This window comes from Protopterus annectens, chromosome 11.part0, assembly GCF_019279795.1.
Source record: "Protopterus annectens isolate FY-2018-M chromosome 11.part0, PAN1.0, whole genome shotgun sequence".
In the NCBI taxonomy this organism is placed as follows: domain Eukaryota; kingdom Metazoa; phylum Chordata; order Ceratodontiformes; family Protopteridae; genus Protopterus; species Protopterus annectens.
In genome coordinates this window covers 286,936,959-286,963,562 of record NC_056745.1, presented here as the reverse complement: position 1 = coordinate 286,963,562, position 26,604 = coordinate 286,936,959, and the positions used below count along the sequence as shown (strand labels likewise).

At 35.9% G+C, this 26,604-nt stretch overlaps 1 protein-coding gene across 1 annotated transcript in view; it reads right to left on the bottom strand.

Annotated features, from left to right (window-relative positions):
* Nucleotides 1-26,604, bottom strand: part of SLC5A8 (solute carrier family 5 member 8) — a 181,918-nt gene that overhangs the window by 68,111 nt on the left and 87,203 nt on the right. Inside the window, exons 6-8 of the mRNA XM_044087777.1 lie at nt 24,962-25,102; nt 9,033-9,162; nt 4,343-4,431 (exon numbers count right to left, since the gene is read on the bottom strand). Of these exons, the coding sequence (XP_043943712.1) occupies nt 4,343-4,431; nt 9,033-9,162; nt 24,962-25,102 (360 nt within the window). The remainder of the gene's footprint in view (nt 1-4,342; nt 4,432-9,032; nt 9,163-24,961; nt 25,103-26,604) is intronic.

Genomic DNA, 26,604 nt, shown 5'->3' with positions numbered 1-26,604 from the left:
TTCTATTTCTACCTTTCAACCACAAAAAATGTTACTGCACTATTATACTAAATCTGCATCAACATGCAGTTTCTAAAAAAATGTTGGGCTTTATTGATTTACTGTAATCTTTGGTGATTTAGCAGAATATCAAAAAGTTTGAAGAGGGCCACGGCAATACAGCAGGCAAAAATAAAACAGTTGTGAGCTATAATTTATCTTGGGTAAGAGACGTGTTCAACTCAATGTACTGTGCAGCATAGGCAGTGCATATCTCTGATGCCCCGGACTACCAAATGCTAGTGGAAGAACACTAAACTGCTTTTATACAATGACATAATTTCCCTCAAACAATGTTATTGTATAACAGCAACAATCTATGACTGGATCTAGGTAATGCAGGATCTATCCATAGTTGGCTTTGTTTAATCACTTGGGTTTCACCCTTGTGATCACACCATGACAACTGTGGGAAAATCCTGCATTATCCATACCGAGTTGTGGATTTTTTGCTTAAATAAACCATCATGGTAGTCCACCACCATAAATAAACTCTATAACAAAAGGAAGAAACTCCTTAAATTATATAGAAGATTAAAAAAAAACTCTTTCCAAGGAAAATATCAAAAGTATTACCAAAAGAAAAAAAAATGAAAAACACTATTAGGCCCACTAAATGAACCCATGAACTTAGTCTGGCCTATGAAGCAAAGATTTTTAATTTTATTTATTTTTCATTGTTTACCAACTGGGTTTAGTCAAAATCCTGTTTTCAGCAGAGGCTGGGGAGAAAACTCCAATATATTACAAACATTTTAAAAAGGTATTCAGTAATATACATGAATAGACATTAATATACATTAACAGTTATACATTCATTTGTTAATAAGATTACGTTCATATTAAATATAGGTAAACTATTACAGTATAAAAGATACTTGTACATTAGTAGATGTTGAACATAGAGCATCTGAAGTGGTGCATTAGTGGATTTGTCAGATAGATAATAGATAATTATACATTCTTCTTTAACTAGGTTGAAAACCTAAGAAACATTATCCTATATTGCTTTCATAATGACATCCCCTATTCCAACTCAGCAGGCATTGCCACTATCCTTACAAACAAATTTACTGCCAAACTCTCCCCCAAGACTTCTATTCAAAGCCCTGAAATACCTGAACCCCCTACTCTAGCAATTATCTCTAAAGATAATTTATTGAAATTGCTAACCAAGGCCAAAAACAATTCCTTCATGGGCCATGAAAATATACCTGCTTGCTTAACTAATAATGTTAAGTATGCATTACAGACCCACTCAAAAAGTTTAACCTACGTTTGGTTACCGGTTTTCTTCCTGATGAGTGGCACACTGCAGAGGTGATGCCCTTCCATAAAACAGGGCCTTACAACCAACCCAGTTAATTAAAGACTTAATAGCCTTGCAAGCCTCATATACTAATCCATAAACATATTATAACTGACCTCTTAAACTATGATATCAAGAATCTTGTTAGACCTGACCCCCAAAATTTTGGCTTTGTGAAGGACATATCCTGTCTAATGAAGATGGTAAACTTGTTTCAAATGGTTATAGGCTGTAGGCAGTGACCATGCAGTATACATGGTATTTCTTGAAATGGTCGAGGCTTTCAACAATATTTCCAATATTGGCATCATACAGAAACTAAATGCTTTAAAAGTCAACCTATATGTGGCAAGATCATAGGATCATATGAAGTTACTAGGCTAATGACCCTGCGGTGCTTAGAAGCCTAGCCAAGAGTTTATCTCCAAAAAAGAAACCTCAGTCAGCACCTGTCACCCCTGTCAATGAGGGACACAAGCTTTGACATATTTGCCGTTTCCCATTAACTCATCAAAGTTGTGCTGCATGTGTTTCCATGGCATAATGGTTACTACTCTGTATCCAGTGATCTGGGTTCAAGATGAACAAAGGTTATGTACGTTCCACTTAACAAATCTTAAAAGTAAATGTACAAACAGTACATTTTTGTCCCAGAAGACCCAGGAATACCTTTTCCCCTAAAGCGCAGCTTGAAGGAGCCTGTTGAAGATAAATTGCTAACTTAATCCCCCCTTAAAAACATGTCATTTCCCGGAAAGAATGCAAATAGCATAAAAGCAGCATGATTTCAATGGGCCTACTTGAGTAGGCTGAAAATCCATTTACATGAATCTTACTTAACTGAGAAGACAACAATGAAACCTTACTTTAATGAACGCTCACATCACCGGAATTTTAATCCAGGAAAGGAGGCAGTTGGCCAACCTGGGGAAGTTTGCCCCTTTTCCCACTATAGTGCAATCTCGGAGTTGGTATATTTAGTTGGGGGGTGTGGGTTTGAAATGCTTTGGTGTGGTTTTTTTTAATGTTGGCCAACTGCCTCCTTTCCCGAACTAAAATTCCAGTGATGTGAACGTTCATTAAAGAAAAGTTTCGTTGTTGTCGTCTCAGTTACATAAGATTCGATTAAGCGGATTTTCAGTGTACATAAGTAGACCTGCTTTTAACACAGATAAGTGCCATAAATAATGATAACCTGTCCCAGCTAAAAATGTCCTGTCAGTGAGACATTGCCAATACAATAGTAAACAGAATAACAATTCAGATCTTCTTAAAGAGACCCGGTTCTTGTTCTTGTCAAAAAATAGACTAAAAATTAAAAAAAATCAGTATAGAAGGGTTCCCTTAAGGGTACTTATCTGTCAGCAATTGGAGATAGGAGCTGATTGTCAATTCTTTGAAGACCAGGAGCAGCACTCTAGAGTGTCTGAAAGACAGAACCCATACAGTGCAATATGCTGGCACCATATCAGACAGTACTAAACTGACTAGCAGTGTTCCTCAGAGCTCGGTCCTGGGACCTCTCCTTTTCAGCCTTTACTTCTCAGATCTCCAAGCAGAGGGCTAAGACCACTGGCTAACAAAGTTTGCAGATGACTGCAGTGGGGGTTGTTGTTGTCACCCTCTGACACCTAAACCCTCCAAAATTAACTCTTCCTAGTAAGCCATTGGTGAACGGAAAACAGGCACAAACTAAATGCTAAAAGGTGTAGTACCTATTTTTGGTAAACAATCCCTCCCCTCATTATACTGTATAGTCAAAGTAACACTATAAAATGAAAATGTAGTCAAGACCTAGGAACTTGAATGATAATTACCCAGTCTTTTGACCATAATGTGACAGCAGTTGTGATCAAATCCTTTTACTTAGCACAGCTAATTGCCAAAGGAATATAATCAAGGTCTAGAAAGGTAGTCATTCTCTTACAAGCAACATTGATCAGGCAAGTTATCAAATGCAATGCTCCCTTTAGGATGTATTTCACTAAACAAATCAAACAATTAGAAAGCCCCCCCCCACCAAGGTTCCTGACCAAAAAGATCACAAGCCTAAAATCTCTAAACTAAACTATCAACAGAAGTTTGAAGCTCCATCCTTTAATTTAGTGTCAGATAGAATCTTAAGGGGAGATCTCTGTCTCACTTATCATGTCATTAGAGATCTGATTGTCCTGGATCTCTGCAAATTCAATGGCTCCACCAATAGTTGAACAAGGAGGGGAGATCTCTGTCTCACTTATCATGTCATTAGAGATCTGATTGTCCTGGATCTCTGCAAATTCAAGTGGCTCCACCAATAGTTGAACAAGGAACCTAACAGATAAATAAAACTTGGTGGAAGGATACGTATATAACTCAGTGCCTTTCAAACCTCTGCTCTGGAATAAACTTCTGTTCAGTGTTAAACAGTGCAACTCACTATCTTTCTTTAAACATAACCTAGATGACTGGATGGGTAGCCACAGATTTACTCTGGGATTGATTGGTATGGTCTCTTGTGGGACATGAAGAAGGGTACTAGTAAAGCATAAATGGTCATAAGACTCACTAGTCTTGGAATATCTATGCATCTCTGAATAATCTCTCCTGTCTACACCTTCTGCAAGTTTCATACTGTGTTCTAATGTGGACTATATATATTGTCTTTCGGCTTTTCCTGGTTAGGGGTCACCACAGCAGAACTCCAGTCCGCTAATGACTGGTAGTGAATTTTTACGGTGTTGGGTTGCCAGCCTGGTACCCAACCTTCAAAGAAGGCACACCCACACATGCATGTACCTACCTGCATGTCTTTTCAAGTTTACTCGACCGCAGGGAAGACATGCAAACTCCGCATAGAAGGCACTCCAGCTGAGAATTGAACCGGAGAATCTCTGACTGTGAGGCAACAGCACTAACCACTGCACCACCATGGCCCTGTGTTCTGTATACAGTACAGTACAGTACAGTGTGAACTGCGTTCCAATGTAGACTACTCTGTAATATTTGTATTACCTTAGTGTTCCACTGTAGGCAGCTGCAACAAATAGGCCTGGAACTCCTGGAAAGTCCCTAAGAATATCCATCACTAGGTAAGGTATCAGCTGAAAAACAAAGCCAGAAATGTAAAACAAAACAGAAGGCAAGCAAAATAAAACTGCAGTCATTTCAAAACCAGACTACACAAATCATGAGTTATACATCATCATGGGACATTATTAAATAAAACATAGACACACGTATAAAAGTGAATAAAAGAATAAAAAACAGCATGTACGATATCATATTGAATATATTTCTAACATCTGTGCTTTAATGAAAATATTTAATTTCGTGCAACGTATCACTCATAGCATTCTTTAAAGGAGTAAAACAGCAATACTTTATGAAAGACTGATGTGTATACTGCTTATCTCTAGTCTGCTAAAGCATTCAATACTATTTCTCACAAATGAATAATTTATATATCAAAAGTGTTAGGTGTCAATCCATAGTTAATTCAATGGATAAAATGCTGATTAAACAACAGAACACACAGTCAGGGGAGGTTACCTATATGTCTGATAGGAGGGGTCTGTAACTGCATTGGAATGGCTTCTTTTTATACTTCTCAGATATAAAAGTGGAAAATGGACACTGGATAAACAAATATGCTGATTGCTGCAAATTGGGTAAAAGAAGTATGTCTGTAAGAGATGCTAAAGTTGTGTTTGATTGATGCTGCTCTACTAAACATATATACCTGCTAAGTTGTAATGGCCTCACCTTTAATGTCAATAAATGTAACATTATGAGACTTCCAAAAACAGGGCAAAACGTAGGATTGAAAAATCAATGGTCAAAGGATAAACAACGGCAGCATCAATAAAACTGTAACTTAATCTGTGCCCACAGGAAAAACAGCATATTGTGAAGCCCATTTAATTGTAAACAGCATGATTAGTCAATCAAGAGAGATGCTTGTAATCATCATAATCATCATCAACCCCCCTTTTCCCATTTTTTCTGTATGGGGTCAGTGTCATGTCAACATTTGCCATCTTTCTCAATCCAGTGCCATTCTCTTACATTCTTCCATGGTCATCCCTGACTGTCACAGGTCTTCTCTCATGCAGCCCATCTATGTCTTTGCTGGACGCCCTCATTTCCTCTTGGTATCCTCCTTTCAATCCCAAATCTTCTTCACCAGATTTGTCCTCTGCTATTTTGGACATTTGCCCAAATCACCACAATCTGCTCTCTTTAACTTTCTTGGCAATTGGAGCTACTTTGGCTTCATCTCTGAGCTCCTCATTTCTTTGTCTGTGTCACAGTGTACACCCTACTACCCATTTCAGGATCCTCATCTCCACCAGCTCTAGCTTTCTCAACTGCTCTACTATCACTGACTAGAATTGTGTACCATGCAGTACGGGTTGCACAACTGTTTTGTATACCTTACGTTTCAGCTTCTTCAGCATTCTTCTTCTTTTACACCCCAACCCTGATACTCTGTGTCAGTTGGCTGCAGTCCTTCTGATTCTAGCTTTTAACTCCTCCTTCAGACTATAACTCCCATCTACCACCAATTCCAGATAAATAAATATGTATACCCATTTCATTATTTTCCCTTCTATCTCAATTTTTAGCTTTCTCTGATTTCCTCCATTTGCTGCCATGACAACCAGGAGAAGGTGAGTTCATATAGATGAAGCCCTAAAATTTGATGTCTATACAGATCACATAGGTAAAAAAAACTCACCAAAAACTTGGCAGTTTCTATAAAACCAAGCCACATCACCCCAACCCTCCCATAGCCAACTCTCCTCTATGCTGCACCATGTTTATCAACATCTACCAAACTTATCTAAACAAGCGCAAACAGTGCTTCAATAAGATTGCAAAATTTGTAGCCAACCACCCCACAGATCATACCACTGTCTAGCACTTAGACACATCCAGTGGCTTGAAATACCTCACCAGCACATATACTCTCAGTTCTCTAATGTCCATAAGTTACTATTTAAATCAAATGAGTGCCCATCTCTAACAAACCTAATCTTACCACCCAACTAGTATTCTGCACTCTTCTGATAAATCCCTTCTACTTATATCCAAACCTAACATCTCAGCTGGCTGCTCTCTATACTCTCACATAGTAACCAAAACTTGGAACTCCATCCCCCTAACAGTTAGACAAGAGTCATCACTAAAGTTTTTCATGCTTCAACTAAAAACCCACCTACTCGACTCACGGTACTGCAAATGCTCTGCAGCTGATTAAACAATTCTTCTCTCCTCTAACTGCTCTTCTTGCTGAAGTTTCTATCCCTTCTACAACAGAGTAACTGCATATAATTCAATTTACAATATGTCTGAATAGTGTGTCAACAATGCAATGAACAATGTCATTATACGACTATGCCTGCGTGTATATAATTCCACTACTGATTTCTTGCTCTTCATGTTTGTGTATATACTGTATAACACTGCCACTTCCCATGGTTAAACACAGAGTATCCATCTTAGATGGAATTATCCATGTTCAACTATATTGTATTGTACTGTACTGGAACTTTTCTCCTTGGCTCACTGCTGAAAATGAGTCCTGAGCCCAGATGGACTTTCCCAGTAAACAAAATCAATAAATAAATACATGACCTGAGTTTGAATAGTAAATTAGGTGGGGAGAGGATAGGAGTGAAGAGTTAATATCAGCTCCTCCATCCTTTGGAGAAGGAATGATGGTTTTTAGTCAACTGATGACCAAAAGGCAGAGGTTTGCAAAACACCAAAATGGATAAGACTGGGGATGTGGGTGGGCTGCTACTAAGCGAATGACAGAAGCCCTCATTAGCATGTGTGCAAAAACACACACACACACACACACATATGAGAGGGCATTGGAAGTCACCACATTGATGTTAGAGGTAAATACACTTTGAAACCGCTAGAGGCAACTGAAAGGAAAAAGTGGTAAATGTGTAATGAAAATCCTCGGTTCAACCACCACGGCTGCTCAGTTAAAATCTTTAATATAAACACACTAAAACAAGTAAATAAAGTAAAGAACATGTAAAATAAAACTTCAGAAGTAGAGAGCGGTTGTATTCTATTCCAATAAGCACTTTCGGCTTAATAACCTTCATCAGATTGTAGTTTTCCTTCTGCTTCATTTACTTGTTTTAGTGTGTTTATATTACGGTTTTTAACCGAGCAGCCGTGGCGGTTAAACTGCGGATTTTCATTACACATTGATGTTAGGGGTTAGAGCATCATGCAAAAACAAGAAAAAAAATCAACACTGATGGCTGCCTGGATGACAGACTATTGGCTCTCACCTCATCGAAGAATGAATGGGCCAGTGTGATTACAAGATGGCCGATACTTGGCAGGCAGAGAAAAAAAGACCAAAATATTTTTTTTAATGTTTAGAATTAGAGTAATACAACAAATAACACAGAAACTAGTCTGGAAAATAGGTGTTTTGACTCTGAAATTTGTGATAAGCAAATAACTCTCAAACAATTGATTTGCTTGTAGTATATAGGAGACTCCTATTTATATCTTGTGTCTCATGTTCACGCCTCTGGTCAGTCAGATAATAAAAGTTTCACATCTGTATCAGTGGCTGAACACACTAGAATACCTGAACAATGTACCAGACAAGGTATCAAAGCTCATAGCTTTTAACATAGCAAGACATTTATAGGTGAATTATAACTCATCTATTGCACTTCCTTCTGATGGTTTTCAGTGAAGCTCCAAGCAGGCAGGAAATCTTCTCATAAGTGTTAAAGGTCATTTACTACCCATGGCAGTGACCAGCAGTGTAATATCAGTCTAATCCACAGCACATCTCTCATAGGAAAAAGATTGTAACTATATCCATTATAAGCTGTCTGCAAACCACAGCAGGTAATGCCTACTACACACATACTGGAATGACAAACCCTTTGTCTATGCAGGCCTGCACTTCCAACTTATTTAGAATTTGGACATTTGACTCTAATTAGGAATGCAGCAGGAAAAGACGTATTTCTTAAGTTGGGCTAATCAGAATGTGTACATTTTTTACATTGGAGAAGGTAGAATTTAGAAGCTGACTATAAAACCACTAGAAGTTCTCTATATATCCATGCACTGTGGTCCTAGTAGTCAGATCCTCAGATCCAGTCATACTGTGGTCTTAGTGGTCAGATCCTCAGATCCAGTCTGTGTTGTACAGGTTTTCTTCTACAGAATAAACTAGCACAGACAAGATGCTTTTCAGTACTTTGACTTGAAAAATTTCAGCATAGTCATTTCTTTACACAACTTAATGAAATAGCCATCAGTTTTCAGATATAAGCAGAACATACTGTTGGAAGTGTCAGAATGCTAACTGTGCAAAATGAATGAAAAAAACATTCAAAAATAAGCAAATAGAAGGAAATCACCATTCATGTGATAAGGTCCTAAAATGTGTATGGTACAGCCTCATGTTTAAAACTGCTGCCAGGTATTAAACACTGTTAATTATATTAAAGGCATCTTCATAGAGGGAACTGTTAATAAGTGGCATGTGCTTTGCAATATAGCCATTCATGTTTCTTTCTAATAAAGCATAACGTTGCTATTTGAACATTTAATGATTTCATCACACCATACTGCAGATGTGTCAAACTTTAAAATGTAATTGAAAAAATAAAGCTTTTGAGCCTCAGCTATTTTCATTATGGCATACCTGGTCTAGTGCTTTCACCTTGCCTGCTGTCCATGGGTCACAATCTCGGTACACAGAGTACATAGACAATCCAGCCAGTGTTGCACAGCCAACAATTATCCAGAGTCCCAACAGATTGATATACAGAGACCTACAAAAGCCATACAAGAATAACTAACAGTATATTAAGTGCAGTGTTTTTGTGCTGCATTAATACTATTATATATCACTGTAATACAAAAGCAACAGCAATAAAATAGCATGCACCTGTCATTAGTGCATATCAAACACATGGCAATATATTATAATACCATATTATGTTTATTAGTATTCTTAAGGCTCATATTTACACCACCATTAAAACCTGTAGCAACTGATAAAACTGGGACCCTCAATACACTTTCCTCAGTTTACAAAAATCTGTGTCCTTTACAGGACAATAATTCCTGGTTATTTAAGTGGCTGATAAACATTTTACAAGCGAGTGTGTCTTGCGGTTGTGAACATCATTCCAGTTCTTTTAACAATCATACCTCATACATTTTCTTCTTCTAGAATTCTCCCATAGCTCAACAGCTTACTATGTCAACAGCAAAATGTATATATCTACTGTTGTGTAATATATTCACGCCATTTTACAATTTAACACATTTAACAAGATTACCATCAGACATGGCCAAAACTGTAACACAACCACTGAAGTAATGTATAGACAGCACACTGATAAATTGTAATACACAGCAAAATATTCAGTCTTGTTATTTTGCAGAACTTTCACTATTGCTGTGAAATACTTGTTAGATTTTCAGACCTCGTTCAGGACTCTAGTTTATCAATGAAGCAATCTTTGTGCACACAAGACAGGTTTTAATTCCGCCTGAGCATAACCTTTTCCTGAACTAGCTTATGAATTCTAAACATAAGCATGAAATGGTGTCATTGCATAAGGAATCTTTTTGGAAGGCAGTAATAAAAAAAAAAAATCATCTTTTTTTTCTTTGCCTATAAATGGGTGTGGAAGTATTAGTAACTAACCAGTGATATTTGTGAATTTTTATGAAGAACTGTAGACTTTGTCCATGACTACTGGCTTGCACTGAGGGACAAGTGGTTCTGTCTTAGGCTATGTTTGTCACATATCAGCACCAGCAATGTGCAACCTATAGCATATATTTAGTAAGCAGTAAAACAAATCCTGAACCACTGTGCTTTTAAATGAATGTTGTCAGTATTAAGGGCACAACATTTTGTGCAAGGCAGGACAGTGTCCAGGGTCATGATATGCCTCTGAGCAGACAGCTGATGAAACAACACATGTAATATTGTATACAGTATACAGTATTGTATACAGCACTGGTGACCAGAGGGGATTGCACAAAGAAAGAAGGTTCTTGAAAGTGGAGTAATTTAATGGTGCTTGATTAAATACATAAATCATCAGAAGACAGACACTGAAAGGGCTTAACAGCATACCTCTGAAGCGAAGACATGACAGAAACTTCAGAACCTGTAAAGAATCAACACAATCCAACATGAAGGCATTATCTTTCAGAAGAAAACATGAAGGCAATGTGAGGAAGTGTTTCATGTGTTTATGTGAGGTTCACACGTTTATAGGTTTGGCAAATGAGCTCAAAACATTTTGGCCAATCAATTGCACCCTATGGTACAGAGGGGTAAAGCTTGACTTTGCCTCAGATGACCCTGTGTTTGACTAGTGGCATGGTCACTGGAAGTACCAGGTGGGGAAAGACAAGAGTGAGTTCTTAATGGAGGGAGACAGTGTAGGCTTGTTGCAATATTAGTATTAACAGCCTGGTGAGCTCTGTACTGCAAGCAGTCGTTCACTCGATCAGGAGTTTGCATGTGCATATACCTCACAAAGGCAACCATTGTGAAGTGAACCTCACAATGCCACCATGGGATGGTGGAGTTAGGACAAACTCCCCAAAAGCATTGTGACACTGCAGCAACATATTCAACCTCTTTATAGCCCAGGGAGAAGCTAGGGTGGGTCCAGTAAACCCAGCGAATGAGCAGAGGGAGAAGCTAGGGTGGGTCCAGTAAACCCAGCGAATGAGCAGAGGAGCTGGTGTCAGCTGATGGCCAGCTACAGGGAGTAAAAAATAAAAGGAAAGGTTTCTTGTCCAATCAAGTACCTTGATGACCCAGATACCCATGTTGGAAACTGTGAATACCTGTTAAGTTATACTGCTCCTTGAATGTATTGATTAAAGGACTGAGTTTAATTGAGACAGACAGTTTCTTCCATAGGTGTGGGAGTCGTTGAGTTATAAAGTTGTCACATTTCATATGATATGGTTAGTGCTAAATTTTTATTGAAGCTGAGATCACTCATGTTCAGGTCACCGGGTGCATTCTAAGCATTGAGTCCTTTAATGTTCTGCATGTCAGACATATGTCTCTTCTAAGAAAATAAAAAGATATAGACAGCAGAGTTGCTGCAGTCTTTGGCTACAAGTAAACCTTCTGTAGTCTTTGGCTATAAGGCAAGCCTTGAAGCTCTCCAGTTCACTTTCTCGGGAATCATTGTATGTTCTCCATCTGTGACAAATGGTGTGTGAGTACGTTACAAAACTGGATATATTCTATAAATTGTCTGATAAGAGCTGCATACAGGAGGACATCAACTAACCACACAAATGCATGTAAAACAGTTAGCAAATTCAGAAATGCATGTAGTAGAATCATTTCCTCTGGATGCTGGAAAAACACAGAATTTTAGTTAACTAAGATCTGAAGCATATGTAATAAGTGATGAATCATATATACATGGTTGGTCAGTTGAATAAAATTCATATTTCTGTGTTTTCTTTTCCTTAATTTTCCATTGGCATCATTATAATGCTTGAAAAGTAAACTAGACAGACTGTATGGAATATTTCAAGTTCCTATGTATGTGTCTGGAGTGTGAAACGTCAGTGAGTTTATATAAAACTTTTGGGAAAATCCATTTAAAGAATTTGGTTTTGTTACTGAAACATGTTTTATTCAGTACTGAAATAAACAAGGCAATGCCAACTGAAATACCACCTTTCCATCCCCCAGACCTTCCTAATATATAACAGTGCCCATGGTCTGACAATATTAGAAGACTGTGGCTACTATTCCCAGTCCAGGTGACTGCATTCATTTGTCAGTTACTGACACTGCAAAGCAGCATTAGGGGGTGCTAGGGGGTGCTTCATTCCTGAGTGTGCCATCCTATAGATGAGATGTTAAACCAAGGTCCCATCTGCCAGAGCTGGTGTTAGCTTAGGGTATGCAAAAGATCCTATCCATCCATATATCCAACCACAACCCCTTTTCCCATTTTTGGTTGGGGTTTCACTTCAACAATGACAATTATCTGGATACATAGTTCACACCAGTGGGCAGTTAGCCCTGACATGGTTGTTATTTCATACCGTTTTGTCTCACGGGCACACTCACACCTATAGACAATTTAGAGTACCTAATTCACCTACTGCATGTCTTTGGACTGTGGGAGAAAACTAGAACACTTGAACAAAAGGAGGACATACAGACTCTACACAGACGGCACCCCAGCTGAAAGTTGAACCAGAGAACCTTTTGCTGTGAGGTGACAATGCTATCTCCCCTGTGCCACTGCTCTATCAGTAAAGATCTTATAGCATTTATCAAAAGCAAGAATACATGCAAAGCCAAAAAGAAAAAAGAATACAATAATATCACAATGTCAAAACCACAGTGAAAAATAGAAACATATTAAACATATAAATTAATGAAAGAAAAAGAAAATTACCCACCCCACCATTTCGACCAAAAGACAAAGTTTAATGTTTTTAAATGCTTCCTTCTTATTACAAATTTTATTGTACAATAGCTCATCAGTTCTTCCTTTTCAAATAAACCATAATACAGTCATACAAATTATATCCATAACATCCAATTGTGCAGAAGAAAGAGAAATACATAAACCAAACCCTTAAAATTCAAAGAAATATACTGGAAAAAAGTGAAATATGCAAAGCAGAAGTTATCATAGACCAAAAAAAGCCTGATACTTTAGCAGAATCTAAAACATGTGCTGCACATTTTCTTTCACATGACACAAATTACATAAACTTTAAAACTTATATTAATAATTAATTCCAGCCTTAATAAGTCATTTGAATAAATAAAAAAAATCTTAGTAGAAAATCAACACTCTCCCAGATAAGTGAAATCTTTTTCTTCTAAGTAAAAGCATTCACCTTTCAGAGAATCATACAGACTCACTTAGATCAATATAAATATAAGAACAGTTTGGAAATACTATAACTTCTATGATCATATAATGTAAATACATAAATTTTCCACAATTTAATCTTATAATAGTAACTTTTAAAAATCATTATCTGCCATCTGTGTAATTTTATTCAGGGTTTACACAAGTCCCAAAAAACAAACATATTTCTGTTGATACAGCTTTTCTCAAAAAGTTGTATGCAGGCTGGTACCCAATTTAAAACACTCAGTACCCATTCATTAGATTGAAATTGTTGCAATGTTTTTGATAAGACAGCATTCATAACCAAAGTAAATATTATCTTACTAAAGGGACACCCTTTTTTAACACCTCTTTTAACATGAATCAAAGCAGTAAGCTACCCATTAATAAAAACCTTGAAAGAGGAAGATACCTACACAGATGACACTAAACATAATATTTTTGGTCCCATATTGTACACTTTAAATATATGCCAGGCTTCTGAGTGACTGACATTATCAAATGCCTTCTTAATATCATAAGACAATATTCTCCCCCCTGAAATAATAATATCTATAATTTCTTTCAGAATCAGTATCCAGACAATGTCTTTCTTTAATATCATATACTCTATCAAACAATATAGAATGTAATGATTTACCCATCCTATATTTAAAAATATTTATCAAAATTCTATAATCACAGTTACAAATCATTAATGGTCTGCAGCTGACTAAAATCTCTCTATTCCTTTTTTTCCAAACAAACAATAGAATCCCTTCCACGGTTTCACTTTTTTGAATACCACTGTTGAACCATTCATTTAGCATGAGTAGAAATATATTTTTGAGAGATACTCATAAATTTATAAAAGGAATAATCAATTTCTTCTACCTTTAGAAAACTAGAGGATTTAACTTTAGTTAAAATATAATCAAGCTGTTGCAAGGATATAACAGCATCCATCTGATGTTGTCAATCAGAAGTAAAAGAGGGGGCATCCCAAGAAATGAGTAACTGTTAGAATCTATCCCACTTTTTTATTAAAATACTTAACCACCCCATGCAATATGTCAGGAAAAGTACAACATATGCCATCAGCAACCTTCAGACCATGCATATTGTAATTGTCAAAAATATAATTTACCTAAAAAGTGAGAAACATGTTCCATTTTTCCTGCAGTAACACTGGATTGTCTCTGCAACTGATGTTGAATCCTGACATAATTTGCCATATATAACAACTATTCCCCATTTAAACAGGCACAATCATATTTCACTCCTGTTATTTTACATAAATTTAACTCTTAAGAAATCCCCTCTTTGTCCACACTGCAAAGTGCTATCGGCCAATATACTCTACCTATTCTGGAGCTGTAAGTGTGTATTTAAACTTTGGAACTCCCTTAAATTCCAATTACAAAAATGGGCTATCAATCATCCACACTCACCTGGGAATTTACTCTCCAACATATCATACCAAATTTCATCTCTAAAATTAAAGCAATTACTATGATTAATATTTTTCTCCTGATAAAACTCTATATAGCAACCAATTGACTTAACCTAACTAACATTCCCAGGGAGAATTTTAGATTAATGGCAACCAAGCACCTCTTAGCCCAAAAGATTTTAATTAACAAGGGGAATAAAAACATACAGGAAATTATGGGAACAAACCTTTAATATTATTCTAGCATAGCTCATTACAATATAGTAAATTAACTACATATAAAAGATTCCATATTATACAACGACCCCCCCATTAATATTCAAAAAAGTGCACGCTGACCAATCAGTTATAGTAATGGAAAAAGGTCCGGTCGCCCAGACTTTTTCCATTACTATAACTCTTTTTTTAAGCAGCGGAGAACACAAGATCTCCATTGCTTCATACTGTCTCACTATGTCAAACTCCTTTAACATAGCGAGACAGTTTGTAAAAAGCAATGGAGATCTTGCTTTCTCCGTTGCTTTTTTCAAAACTGTCTCGCTATGTCAAATGGGTTTAACATAGCAAGACAGCTTTAAAAAAGCAATGGAGATTCTCCGTTGCTTTTTTTAAAGCTGTCTCACTATGTTAAACCCATTTAACATAGCAAAACAGTTTGTAAAAGGCAATGGAGATCTTGTTTTCTCCATTGATTTTGCCCACAGCTCTGATGTACTGTGTAGGCATATGCATACGCAGTACATCAGAACTGCCGCAGAATACCAGATAGCTGTGGAAGGGCAGCAAGGAGGCATTATATAATGCCATTATTTAAGAAAAGTAATTATTTTTTTTCTTAAATAATGTTATTGTATAATAGCAATAACACACTTCTGGGTGTGGGTAATGCTGGATTTACCCACGGTTGGCTTTGTTTGGCCACTCAGGCTTCACCCTCATGACCAAACCACACCAACCGTGGGTAAATCCAGCATTACCCACACCCAGGCATGGGTTATTGCTATATTAACCTATATCTATAGCCCACAAAACTTTTCTTATTTTTTCTTCTCCCCCCTCTTTATAAAGTATATTTCTAATCACAATAACTCTCACTGAACTGTAACAATTTCTCTCTTGAGTATTGAAAGCATTTATGTATATAGTGTAAATAGTATTGTTTGTTTTACCTACTACTGTACTACCAATAATGTATAATAACCTCTTTTTTTTTTTCTTTCTTTTTTTTTTTTTTTTTTAAGTGATGTTACCTCTACATATTATACTATGTTTGTTACTTTATATCAATGAAAATAATAAATAAATAATTTTTGGAAAAAAAAAAACAAGCACAATCATTGCCATCTAGTGTTGTTTGAAACTGTTCCTGGAGATTTCCATAAACGACCTTATTAGTTTGGTAATGTTTTTCAAGAAACAAATAATCAGACTTAAATTTCTGTTTAAGCGTGATCCCCTTATCCTGCCAAGTAGCATAAAAGGGTTACACAGTCCAGAAATCCTGCCATAAAGAATGAAAAAGGGACCAAAATGTATCCTCCTTTGACCAATCTCCAGTTAGGTGTTTACTACTCTCACCAGTAGGAACAGGCTGGGCCTTGGCTGTAACAACTAGCCTAGCCCAAATGGCTAGATGAGTAGTAAATCATAATTTTATTTTCCTAGTCTGAAGTGGTAAAATACCTTCAGAATACAACAAATAACCTATTTCCAGTCTTGAATTATCTCTCAAGAATTTTTGACCTACACAAGGCCATAAATATAATCTTCATACCTCATACAATTTTTAGTTATTGTCGCTCATCCTTCTATACACAGAAGACGAAGCAGGCGGGATAGTTAAAGATGCTTTATTACATAGAAACATATCAGAATGGATAGCAGCACCATTAAATATAAACAAACCCCATTTAGTAATGAAGCATACATTATTAAACATATAATACACAAGAATTAGGACCTAATAGTAGCTGATACAAACTTAAGAGGTAGTTTACCAAGTAAACCTAGAATCATATTCAAGAAGGGTATTAATCTAAAAGCCATGTTGGAGCAGAGGAGAATAGACAATCCTAGGATTAAAGGAATGCTCAAATGTGAAAATTGCCCCTACTGTAAACATGTGAGCACAGGACTCTCTTTTGAAATCAGGAATATGAGATTTTCATGCAAGGGTAGATACAATCGCAACACTTGTAGCATTATTTACCTGGCCCAGTGCAAAATGTGCCCTGTTTTTACATAGATTAATTAAATGTGCTCCATAGATTGCATACTTAAACTGAGGAGCCTTCTAAGATAAAGGCTTTTATTTTCCTTGATACATACACACCCACACACACACACACACACACACACATATATATATATATATATATATATATATATATATATATATATATATCTTTTTTTTTTTGTCAGTGTTTTAGGTTGTTCAAATTGTTCATTTTGTGCATCCATCTATGTTACCATTTTTACAAGGTATTTATATTCAAATAGATGAATTTTAACATCCTTATGGTGCATAAGAACGTTTTTTAACAGTCATTTTTATCCATTTTTATCTATTTCTTATCTAATGTATGAATATTTATTCATTTTTCAGTCTTATAAGTGATATTTAACATTTTTACCAAGTGTGTTAATGAATACTTTTATAATATAATTCTAATGTACACTTCTGAGGTATTTTGAAATGCATTTTTCAATGTATTTTTTAATGATTTTCTTATATTATTTGAAGCTAGGTCTTTGATTTAATGTAGTTAATGTTTAATTGACCATGTGATAGAGCTTATTAGATTTACATTCTGGGAAAGTGTATATAAGGTCTTGCATTCAGTGTTGTCTCATCTTGTCTGAACAAGTACAGGTACTATCCTGTACGAACGCGCTTACTTTATTTGTGAATAAATAATTATTTTTGGAGTGTTCCAGGTCGTGTTCATACTTTTTTGTTATCAGTACAGATTGCCCCGGTCCATGAGGGACATAGATGCCACCCCTGGGGTGAATTTATGGTCTCCCATCCAATTATTTAAGTTGCACTTGAATAGGATTATTGAGGAGTTCTGGTTCACATAAATTGGGAGTTTATTCCAGAGGAACAGCAATCTCTGGGAGATATAACTGTCTCTCCAGCATGTTCTGTTAATGTCACAGGGTAGGTTGAAATTCCTTGAGCAAGTGATTATTGTCCCATTTGATTTGCGGATGTGCAACATTTCCATTAGGGCAGGGCCAGAGACTGATCTGTAGGCCAGGTACAAGTTGCCTCTCAGCATCCTCTAGAATACAGAGTACAGTGACAGGGCTTTAGTCTTTCCATGTAGGTTATGTTTTGGAGGCCCTGAATTTTTTTATTGAGAAAGCTCTGTGGTCTTTCCAGATGCTGCAGATGTCTGTTGAGGTATATGCAAAAGGGAGCATTTCACTCTATTAGTGGTCTGATGAGGGTTGGGTACAGATGAGTTATAACACCGTTAGTCTTGGATACAATGCCCTTACTTATGAGATGTACAACATAGAAGACTTTCTTTACCACTGTGGATACACGGTGATCAAAGTTTAGAGTGCTAAAAACCAAGAAAGCTCACGTTATGAGGTAGTTTTAAAGAATGTGTCTGTCCAGAACTTAAAATAAACTTCTTTATTTGAACAAGTTAAACATTTTCATCCCTTGTTCTGCTTCCTGTGCCAAGATTAATATACGGAATTTTAACAATAATTAGTTAGAAAAGTAATATTTTTGTGATTTATTGTGATTTTATTATAGGGCTTACCAGTGTATGATTGTAGCATTATTTTATTTAAGATTGTAAATATTATCTTGTCATGGTATTAGCAATGGGGGACTATGATGGATCTTATTGGTGGTAATTAGTAGTCATGTGATTGTCATTTTAAGATATAAAATGAGGAAACTTAAGAGTTTCACAGTTCTGATGAAGTCCTTGATAAATAGGGATGAAAATGCTTAATGTGTTCAAATAAAGAAGTTTGTTTTAAGTTCTGGCCAGGCACATTCTTTAGAACTACCTCATAACGTGAGCTTTCTTGGTTTTGGAGTGTTTTTTAGCATCACAGTTAATGCTGTAGGGATTATAAAGTTTAGATTGCTATCAGCCTGTGTTCCCAAATTTCGCATCACTGGGTTTGAGCTGGGGGGGGGGGTGCTGTCAGTATTGTTATTTGCAGGCACTTGCTCTTTGCCAAAGAGGATAATAATGCACTTTTTTGTATTTAGTTTTAGTCCATAGCTTTGGCACCATTTGTCTTTGCTAGCCCCATTGTTAGCGCTTTTTGTAATATGTTAACATCATTTGGGGACTCGATGATTGCAGCTAGTTTGCAATCATCAACGAACTTGGTAAGCCACAGGCCATCTACTTTCACCTGGACTTCTGAGAAACAGATTCCAAACAGTAGAAGGCCCAGCACAGATCCTTGTGGTATACCACTGGTAACTAGTCTACTGGTAGAGGTGGAATCCCCAACTTTGTTAGTATGTGTTCTTCTGGTGAGCCAGTTGGCTACCCATCTAGTGATGTATAAGTTAATCCCCAGTTTTTTTTAATTTCTCCACGTCTTTTGGGTTTCTAATACCATGACGGGAATGGACCCCATTCCAAAGTCAAAGTGTGATTAAAGCTCATGAAATTAGTATTGTTTCAGTCTTTGATGTCAGCCAAAAGTGCTCTTTGGAGCACCCGCAATGTGCCCAGTAAGAGTTTATATTAAATAAGCAAACGCTTAAAAAGGCGAACGCTTATTCATCAATCTTAGTTCAGTGAACGCTGGAAATGCCGAACACTCGGAACAGCGATTTTCTTCCCAGGGAAGAAAATCGCTGCACCACAAAAAAAAAAAAAAACTTAAAACACACCTCCCCCCTACTTAAATATACCAACTCCGAGATTGCACCTCAGTGGAGGAAACAGCAAACTCCCAAAACAGACCCAGCGATTTTTTTTCCCCTGAGAAAAAATTTGCTGTTCCGAGTGTTCGGGATTTTCAGCGTTCGCTGAAATAGGGATGAAGAATCAGCGTTCACTTTTTTAAGCGTTCAGTGATTCAGTATAGACCCCCCCAGTAATGACTCCTGCAATTCGTACAGAGTTACATGGATTAGTAACATATCTAAATATGATTGTAGATTCTTTTTTATAAGACCTGTTGCTTCAACTACTATTGGAACTGTCTGGGTATCTTTCTTCCACATTGCTCTCGTTTCTGCCTACAGATCCTGATATTTTATGACTTTGTGTCTCTCTGTACGCAAGACACTGTAGTCACTGGGTATAATGGTTTTAATGATCAATGCTACTCTTGTCTTCTTTTCTTGAACCACTATATCCGTTTTTCTAGCATCTATCTTTTGAATTGTTGGTAATGGTTGGTCCCATGTGATATAAACTTCATCATTTTCTATGATGCTTTGTGGCTCATGTTTCCAGTGTTTTTCAGCCACTTCAGTACCATAATATTTGCACAATCCCAGTGCAATAATCTTCCACATTATTATGCCTTTCAGTATACAGTCCTTCTGCCATTAGTATGTTGCAACCTGCAACAAGGTGTGCAACTGTTTCCAATTCGGTTTTACAAAATATACATTTGTCTGTTTCTCCTACATGTTCAATGGACTTTGTAAACCAATGTTTATGTAGCCCACTATCCTGTGCTGCCAGTATTAACCTTTCATCTTTTGGTTTGATTTTGCCTCTCCTTAACCATTCCTGCGTTCATTCCTGATCAACATGAGGTTCTTCCAGAAGTTTTCTATACTTGCAACTATATTTATGCTTTTTCCACATTTCTTGCCTTCTCATCTGGTCCTTCACCTTATATTCTTTCTTTTTTTTTGGCACATTTAGTTGCTGCCTGATTTTTATCCACTTCTGGTTTGATTTCTATTCCTGCTTGACGCCAATATGCTTCTGCTAAATTAAGCAGAGAAGTCATCTTAGATTTATTCTCCTTATGTTTCAAATCCCCAGCTGTGAGAGTTTTTCAATGATACCTGAGTGGGGGATTGTGTCAAAAGTCTTTGTTAAATCAAGATAGGTAGTATGTACTGTTTTGTCTTCATCCAGGGCTTTAGTGACATTCTCAAAAAAGTCCACCACTTTCAATAAGCATGGAGCAAAGAAGTTAAAAAAAGACCAGATCTGCTGATTTTGGTCTCCCTGATACCTTGCTCCTCGGGAGGCTGACCCCTTTGCCCCAGCCTGGCTATGCTTCTGATTCATATCTAATAATATTGAACTTTGATTTAATAGCAAAATTCACATAACTATTTTATTGTCAGTATATGTAAATGTTAATGGTCTCCATTTTATGTCTTTCCTGTCCTGCATTTTATGACTAAATCTAATACTATACCTCTCAACCTCTCAGCACAATAAATCTGGACAAAGTCAGAAATAATGGGGGGACAAAGGTCCAAAAATAGGGACACATTTTAAAAATTGCTCCTATAATCTTAGAAAGTTACTAGAATAACGGGTTTTGTATTAGTATGAATTTTCTGAAGGATATGAAGTCTGAAACTCAAGTGTCTGTCATTATTTAGTATTATTCAGTCACTTCAATCCTCAATGGTTTGCCACAAAACTGAAAATTTTAGGAGGAACAGACCAAACATATGAGGCAAAAATCTGGACATTCTGTGAAAATCTGTACAGCTGAGAGGTATGACTAACACCCTGGCATATCTCGCTACTGAAAATTCCTTCATATAGCTATGTGTTCAAAACTTTTAGAAAATATTTCCTTGCCTAGCCTTTAATTGCTTATAGCATTCATAACCTATACTATCTTCACCAGAAGAACTGCTATCATTCAGATATCTTAGCACATTATTCAATTAACCATAGCACTGGATTTAATCAAATTGACAATAGTCAGTTGTTTAAAAGTTTTAACTCTCCATAATACTTTAGCATTTAGTCTCTTTTTTATATATACAAGTCTGGAACATAATTTGTTTTCAAACTGTACTATATCAGACTATGTAATATCTAATTATGATAATTCATCTAATAATCAATGTTTCCCTAAAAAGGTGAAACAACTTCTTTTATAAATTGTAATAAAAACAGTGTTGTATGTTCAGTAACATATAAATTATAGCAACATTCTTATGTAAGACTTATTTCTGCTTAGACACAAAGTCATCATTACAATGTAATTCATATTCAAAATCTAGATGAAGTTTATAAGATTTATCCTTATTTGTTTTCCAAGAAAAAAAATCCATGAGTAAATAATCTGTTTTATACTTGCACATATGTTATATCCCCAACTTTCCCAGCTGGCATAAAACGGTTTCATAGATAAATGATTCTTCCATACTCTATCAATAGTATCTTTAAAATATTTTCCTATAAAATCTCACCCATCAGTCTTTTTATACCTTTCCATATTTTAATACATGTCATGTTCTTAGCTATTTGAATCCAAATTGCAAAATGATCTGAAAAGGAAGTTTCCAAGGATCTACTGTCATGTTCAATTATACTTTCAGGAAATAAAATATAATCTGTTTCGGTCTTATATAAATGTCTTCTACTGGTATATGCCCTTCTCTATCCAAGTACTAAATCATCATAAAGAATAATTTTTTATACATGTTCTAACATAAGCCTATATATCTTTTCTCAAACTGCAGTTAAAATCTCCCAAAAATAATATTGTCCTGTTACATATGGCATAACCAACTCAAATATTGTTACCTTTTCTTTAAACTAGTACAAACATACAACATAATAATTCTGAGTTTATCACCTTCCAGTCTAATATCTGGCATATTGAGTTCTTATTAGAATGACGAAAACACATTTTGTCGAATGCATTTTCGTCAACACATAAAGAGCGAACAGGCAAAACAGCGAAGCGGCTGTTCAGAGAATTTTTTCCCTGGGAAAGAAGTTGCTTGACCGCTTTGTTGCTTTGCTGTGTTCTGCACTGTAGTGTGGTCCCTTGTCCGGTATAGCTCCCGAGCGTGACTGTGCAACAGTTACTAACCTTAGGGTTAGGGTGCGGGTTAAGGTAAGTGCAAATGTATGAAAGTGTTTACTGTTTTTTTTTGTGTTAGATGTATGGTTGAGTTACGTGTGTATGTGTTTTCAGCTGTTTACTTTTGTTTTGGGGGGGTATAATTAGGGTTAAGGTAAGTGTGTATGTATTTGGAACTGTTTACGTAAATGTACAAGAGTTACTGACCTTAGGGTTAGGGTGCGGGTTAAGGTAAGTGCATATGTATGAAAGTGTTTACTGTTTTGTTTTTTTTTGTGTTAGATGTATGGTTGGGTTACGTGCATATGTGTATTCAGTTGTTTACTGTTTTTTGGGGGGTACGTGTATATGTGTTTAAAAATGTTTAATGGGTTTTTTTTGTTTTGTTTTTTTTTTTTTTTTTTGGTTGGAACAGCGATTTCTTTCCCTGTTATACCAACTCTTTTAAAAATAAAGAAATAACTTTTTATTGCATTTAAAATCAATATGAAACTGATATAATTTTAGTGTACATAGCAATCAATTAAAAACAAATAAAACTACATACAGATTCCTCAACTGAAATTATAGTGAATAAAAACCATTAAAATTTTTCCAATAAATCTTTAAGTTTTTGCCAAGATAAATGCTTATGTGTGATATTTTAAGTTCTATTATATACAGTTTGTAATTCTTAATCACATACATTTTTTGCCAAGCAAACAAAATCAGAGAAAGAGAGGATATTTTTACCTTTTATACCAACAATGATATTGCTAAATCCTCAGAAAAAAGGGAATATTCTGAGAAATGGCAAACTCAGATTTGGTATATGTTAATCCAGATATTTTACCATTCAGTCTCCATATTATGGGTCTCGCTAAAGCGGGTCCTGACATTTCAACTGGTTACCAGACAAATTATGTGACGAAGTTGGTTGTACAGAAACTGCCTTCAATAAACATATACAAAGTGTCAAATCTACAGCACATGTTCACCTTAATATACTGCACCATATCAAAAAGTATCTCGCTAGAGAAGCCAGGGAATGCACTGCACTAGTTCAAGTATGCTTACAATCTAGATTTCTTCTTAGAGGTTTCATACTGACAAAAGTACACAATATATGCTGGAATAGATTTCTGGCACATATAATGCTGTGGCATGATGTACAGCTGTAACGTCAGTAAGAGGTCATCACTACACAGGTCATGAAATACTTGGATGTAAGACACTGAACAGTGGGCTTATATGTACACAACAAATACACAGGTCATCAGTTACGTGGATATGAGACACTGAACAGTGGCCTTATACACAGGTCATCAGTTACGTTGATATGAGACTCTGAACAGTGGCCTTATACATACACAACAAACACACAGGTCATCAGTTACATGGATATAAGACACTGAACAGTGGCCTTATATGTACACAACAAACACACAGGTAATCAGTTACGTGGATATGAGATGCTGAACAGTGGCCTTATATGTACACAACAAACACAAAAGTCATCAGTTACGTGGATATGAGATGCTGAACAGTGGCCTTATATATACACAACAAATACACAGGTCATCAGTTACGTGGATATGAGATGCTGAACAGTGGCCTTATATGTACACAACAAACACACAGGTCATCAGTTACATTGATATGAGACACTGAACAGTGGGCTTATATGTACACAACAAACACACAGGTCATCAGTTACATGGATATGAGACACTGAACAGTGGCCTTATATGTACACAACAAACACACAGGTCATCAGTTACATGGATATGAGATGCTGAACAGTGGCCTTATATGTAGACAACAAACACTTATATCTATATGTATATTGCATATTTATGGAGCAATTCCCCCCACGTCTCCTATGTAACTAGACGTTGCCCACAGTGAGTAAACTGGTTAACAAGTAGCGGCATATACATAGAAATGTGCATAATGTAAACAAATGAAAAACTGCAGTGTTAAATTTTACTGTGCTGCTTTAACTGGGATCACTCCTACTTCTTGGAAAGATACATTGTGCTGTTCAAAACAATAGTAAACCTAATCTTTTCAACATCTGTAATTATTTTTGTTTGCTATAAAACATTATTTTATTACTACATTTCAGCCCAAGTGATTTAAGTACAAGTCACAATGAGAAAGTACAGGACATTATTTGCTTCATCTACAAGTCTGTTAATTCTAATAAAGAACAAATAAATCAACATTGCATGAAAAGCTCTGTCAAACAAACACAATACTTACATTTTGGCCTGTAGTCTTGTTTTACAGGCAATGTATCTTTGAACCTGGGACTGGTTTACACCATAGATATAAATCCATATGAAGCTTCCACCAACTGTGATAGTCCAGAAAGTGTGCCTTCTCAATGGATTGACATCAAAACTATAAGGAAATGTGATACATGTCATTATATGTCAGCATATTTCAGTAACTGCATGTAGCTGCAGTAACTCATTCTAAGAGCATTCGCAAAGAAAAATAAAATTTCCTAAAATGTCAAATAATGTAAAATGCATCAATTTTATTTATTTATTGACATTTGAGTACCAGGAAGCTCTACCTGGGTAGAAGCCCATTTTCAGTGAAGACCCAGGGAGAAAAGCTCCAAATTATTACATACTATTTTAATAATAATAATTTTTACATACTATTTTAATAATAATAATTTTACACTCTTCAAAAATAAAACAAAAATATCTGCAGTTTAAATAATTATAACAAATTCGACATAATATAAAGACATTGGTTAAGAATCGATACAAGGTATATGACAATCATTTAATATTTACAGAAACTTTAGACAGTTTATAGAGAAATTAAAGGTAAGTTTATGGTATATGTAGAGAGAGTCAGGGAAGAGAATCTGATAAAAGTAAGGAAGTAAGTGAAGAAGGGAGAGTAAGGAGTTATAAAGAATGAAAAGGTGCTTGTCACATTTAGGGATATAGATTATTCTGGTTCAGTATAGTATACTGTAACTATTACTACTCAGCAATCTGTACACACATACACTGGGAAAGGAGGCTTTGTAAAAAGTTTGCATATATGCAAGCTGGGTAGGGTAAATTTGTTTTAAGTACCAACTTGATTAGTATAAACATTGTTTGTCTGTGAATTGGCCTAGTAAGCTGGTCCAAAGACTCTTCAGTCATTACCCAAGCCTAAAGACAAGAACAAATACAATATCACATATAGAATATGAAGAAAGTCACAATGCATAATAAAAAACAGAAAGTACTGAATGACTACAACAATGCATAAATACACAGAATGATATCATGCAAAACTAGGTGCACAGAGCACCAAGTAATTGAGAAACATTAACGTGACACGTATCCTGCTGTAGTAAAATACAGTGAAGGAACAGGAGCAAAGATTGTTATTACCATAATATAATATAAAGCTTGGCCACTACATAATCTAAAGGAGTTCAGACTAACCAATATAACACAATAATGCTATCAATAGTACAGTCTAACGTTATATAAGCCCTTTAATGAAAAAGTAGTAATTATTTACGATTAGCACCCATGAGTGCCATTTCTAAATAATAAAAAAACACTTTTTGTTTATTTATTTTTTTATTTTATATGCAAGCTCATGGACTACTAGTGCCTCTTTTCACTGTTGACAATGGAGCATGTTCTGGTTAAGTAACTTGCTCGGTGTCAAACAGTAGGCAAGTAGAGACTGAGGGAATCAAACTCTGGACTACAGAAATAGTTTTCTACAACTCTATACAGATTATGTCCAAGAAGCCGTACACAAAGTACATTGCTTACATTTTTTAACATAAATAAAAAAAGAAGTACAACTAGTCAATATTCTCCTTTTACACTTATCAAAAGCATCTGACACAGTCTCACATCAGCTAGTCCTAACAA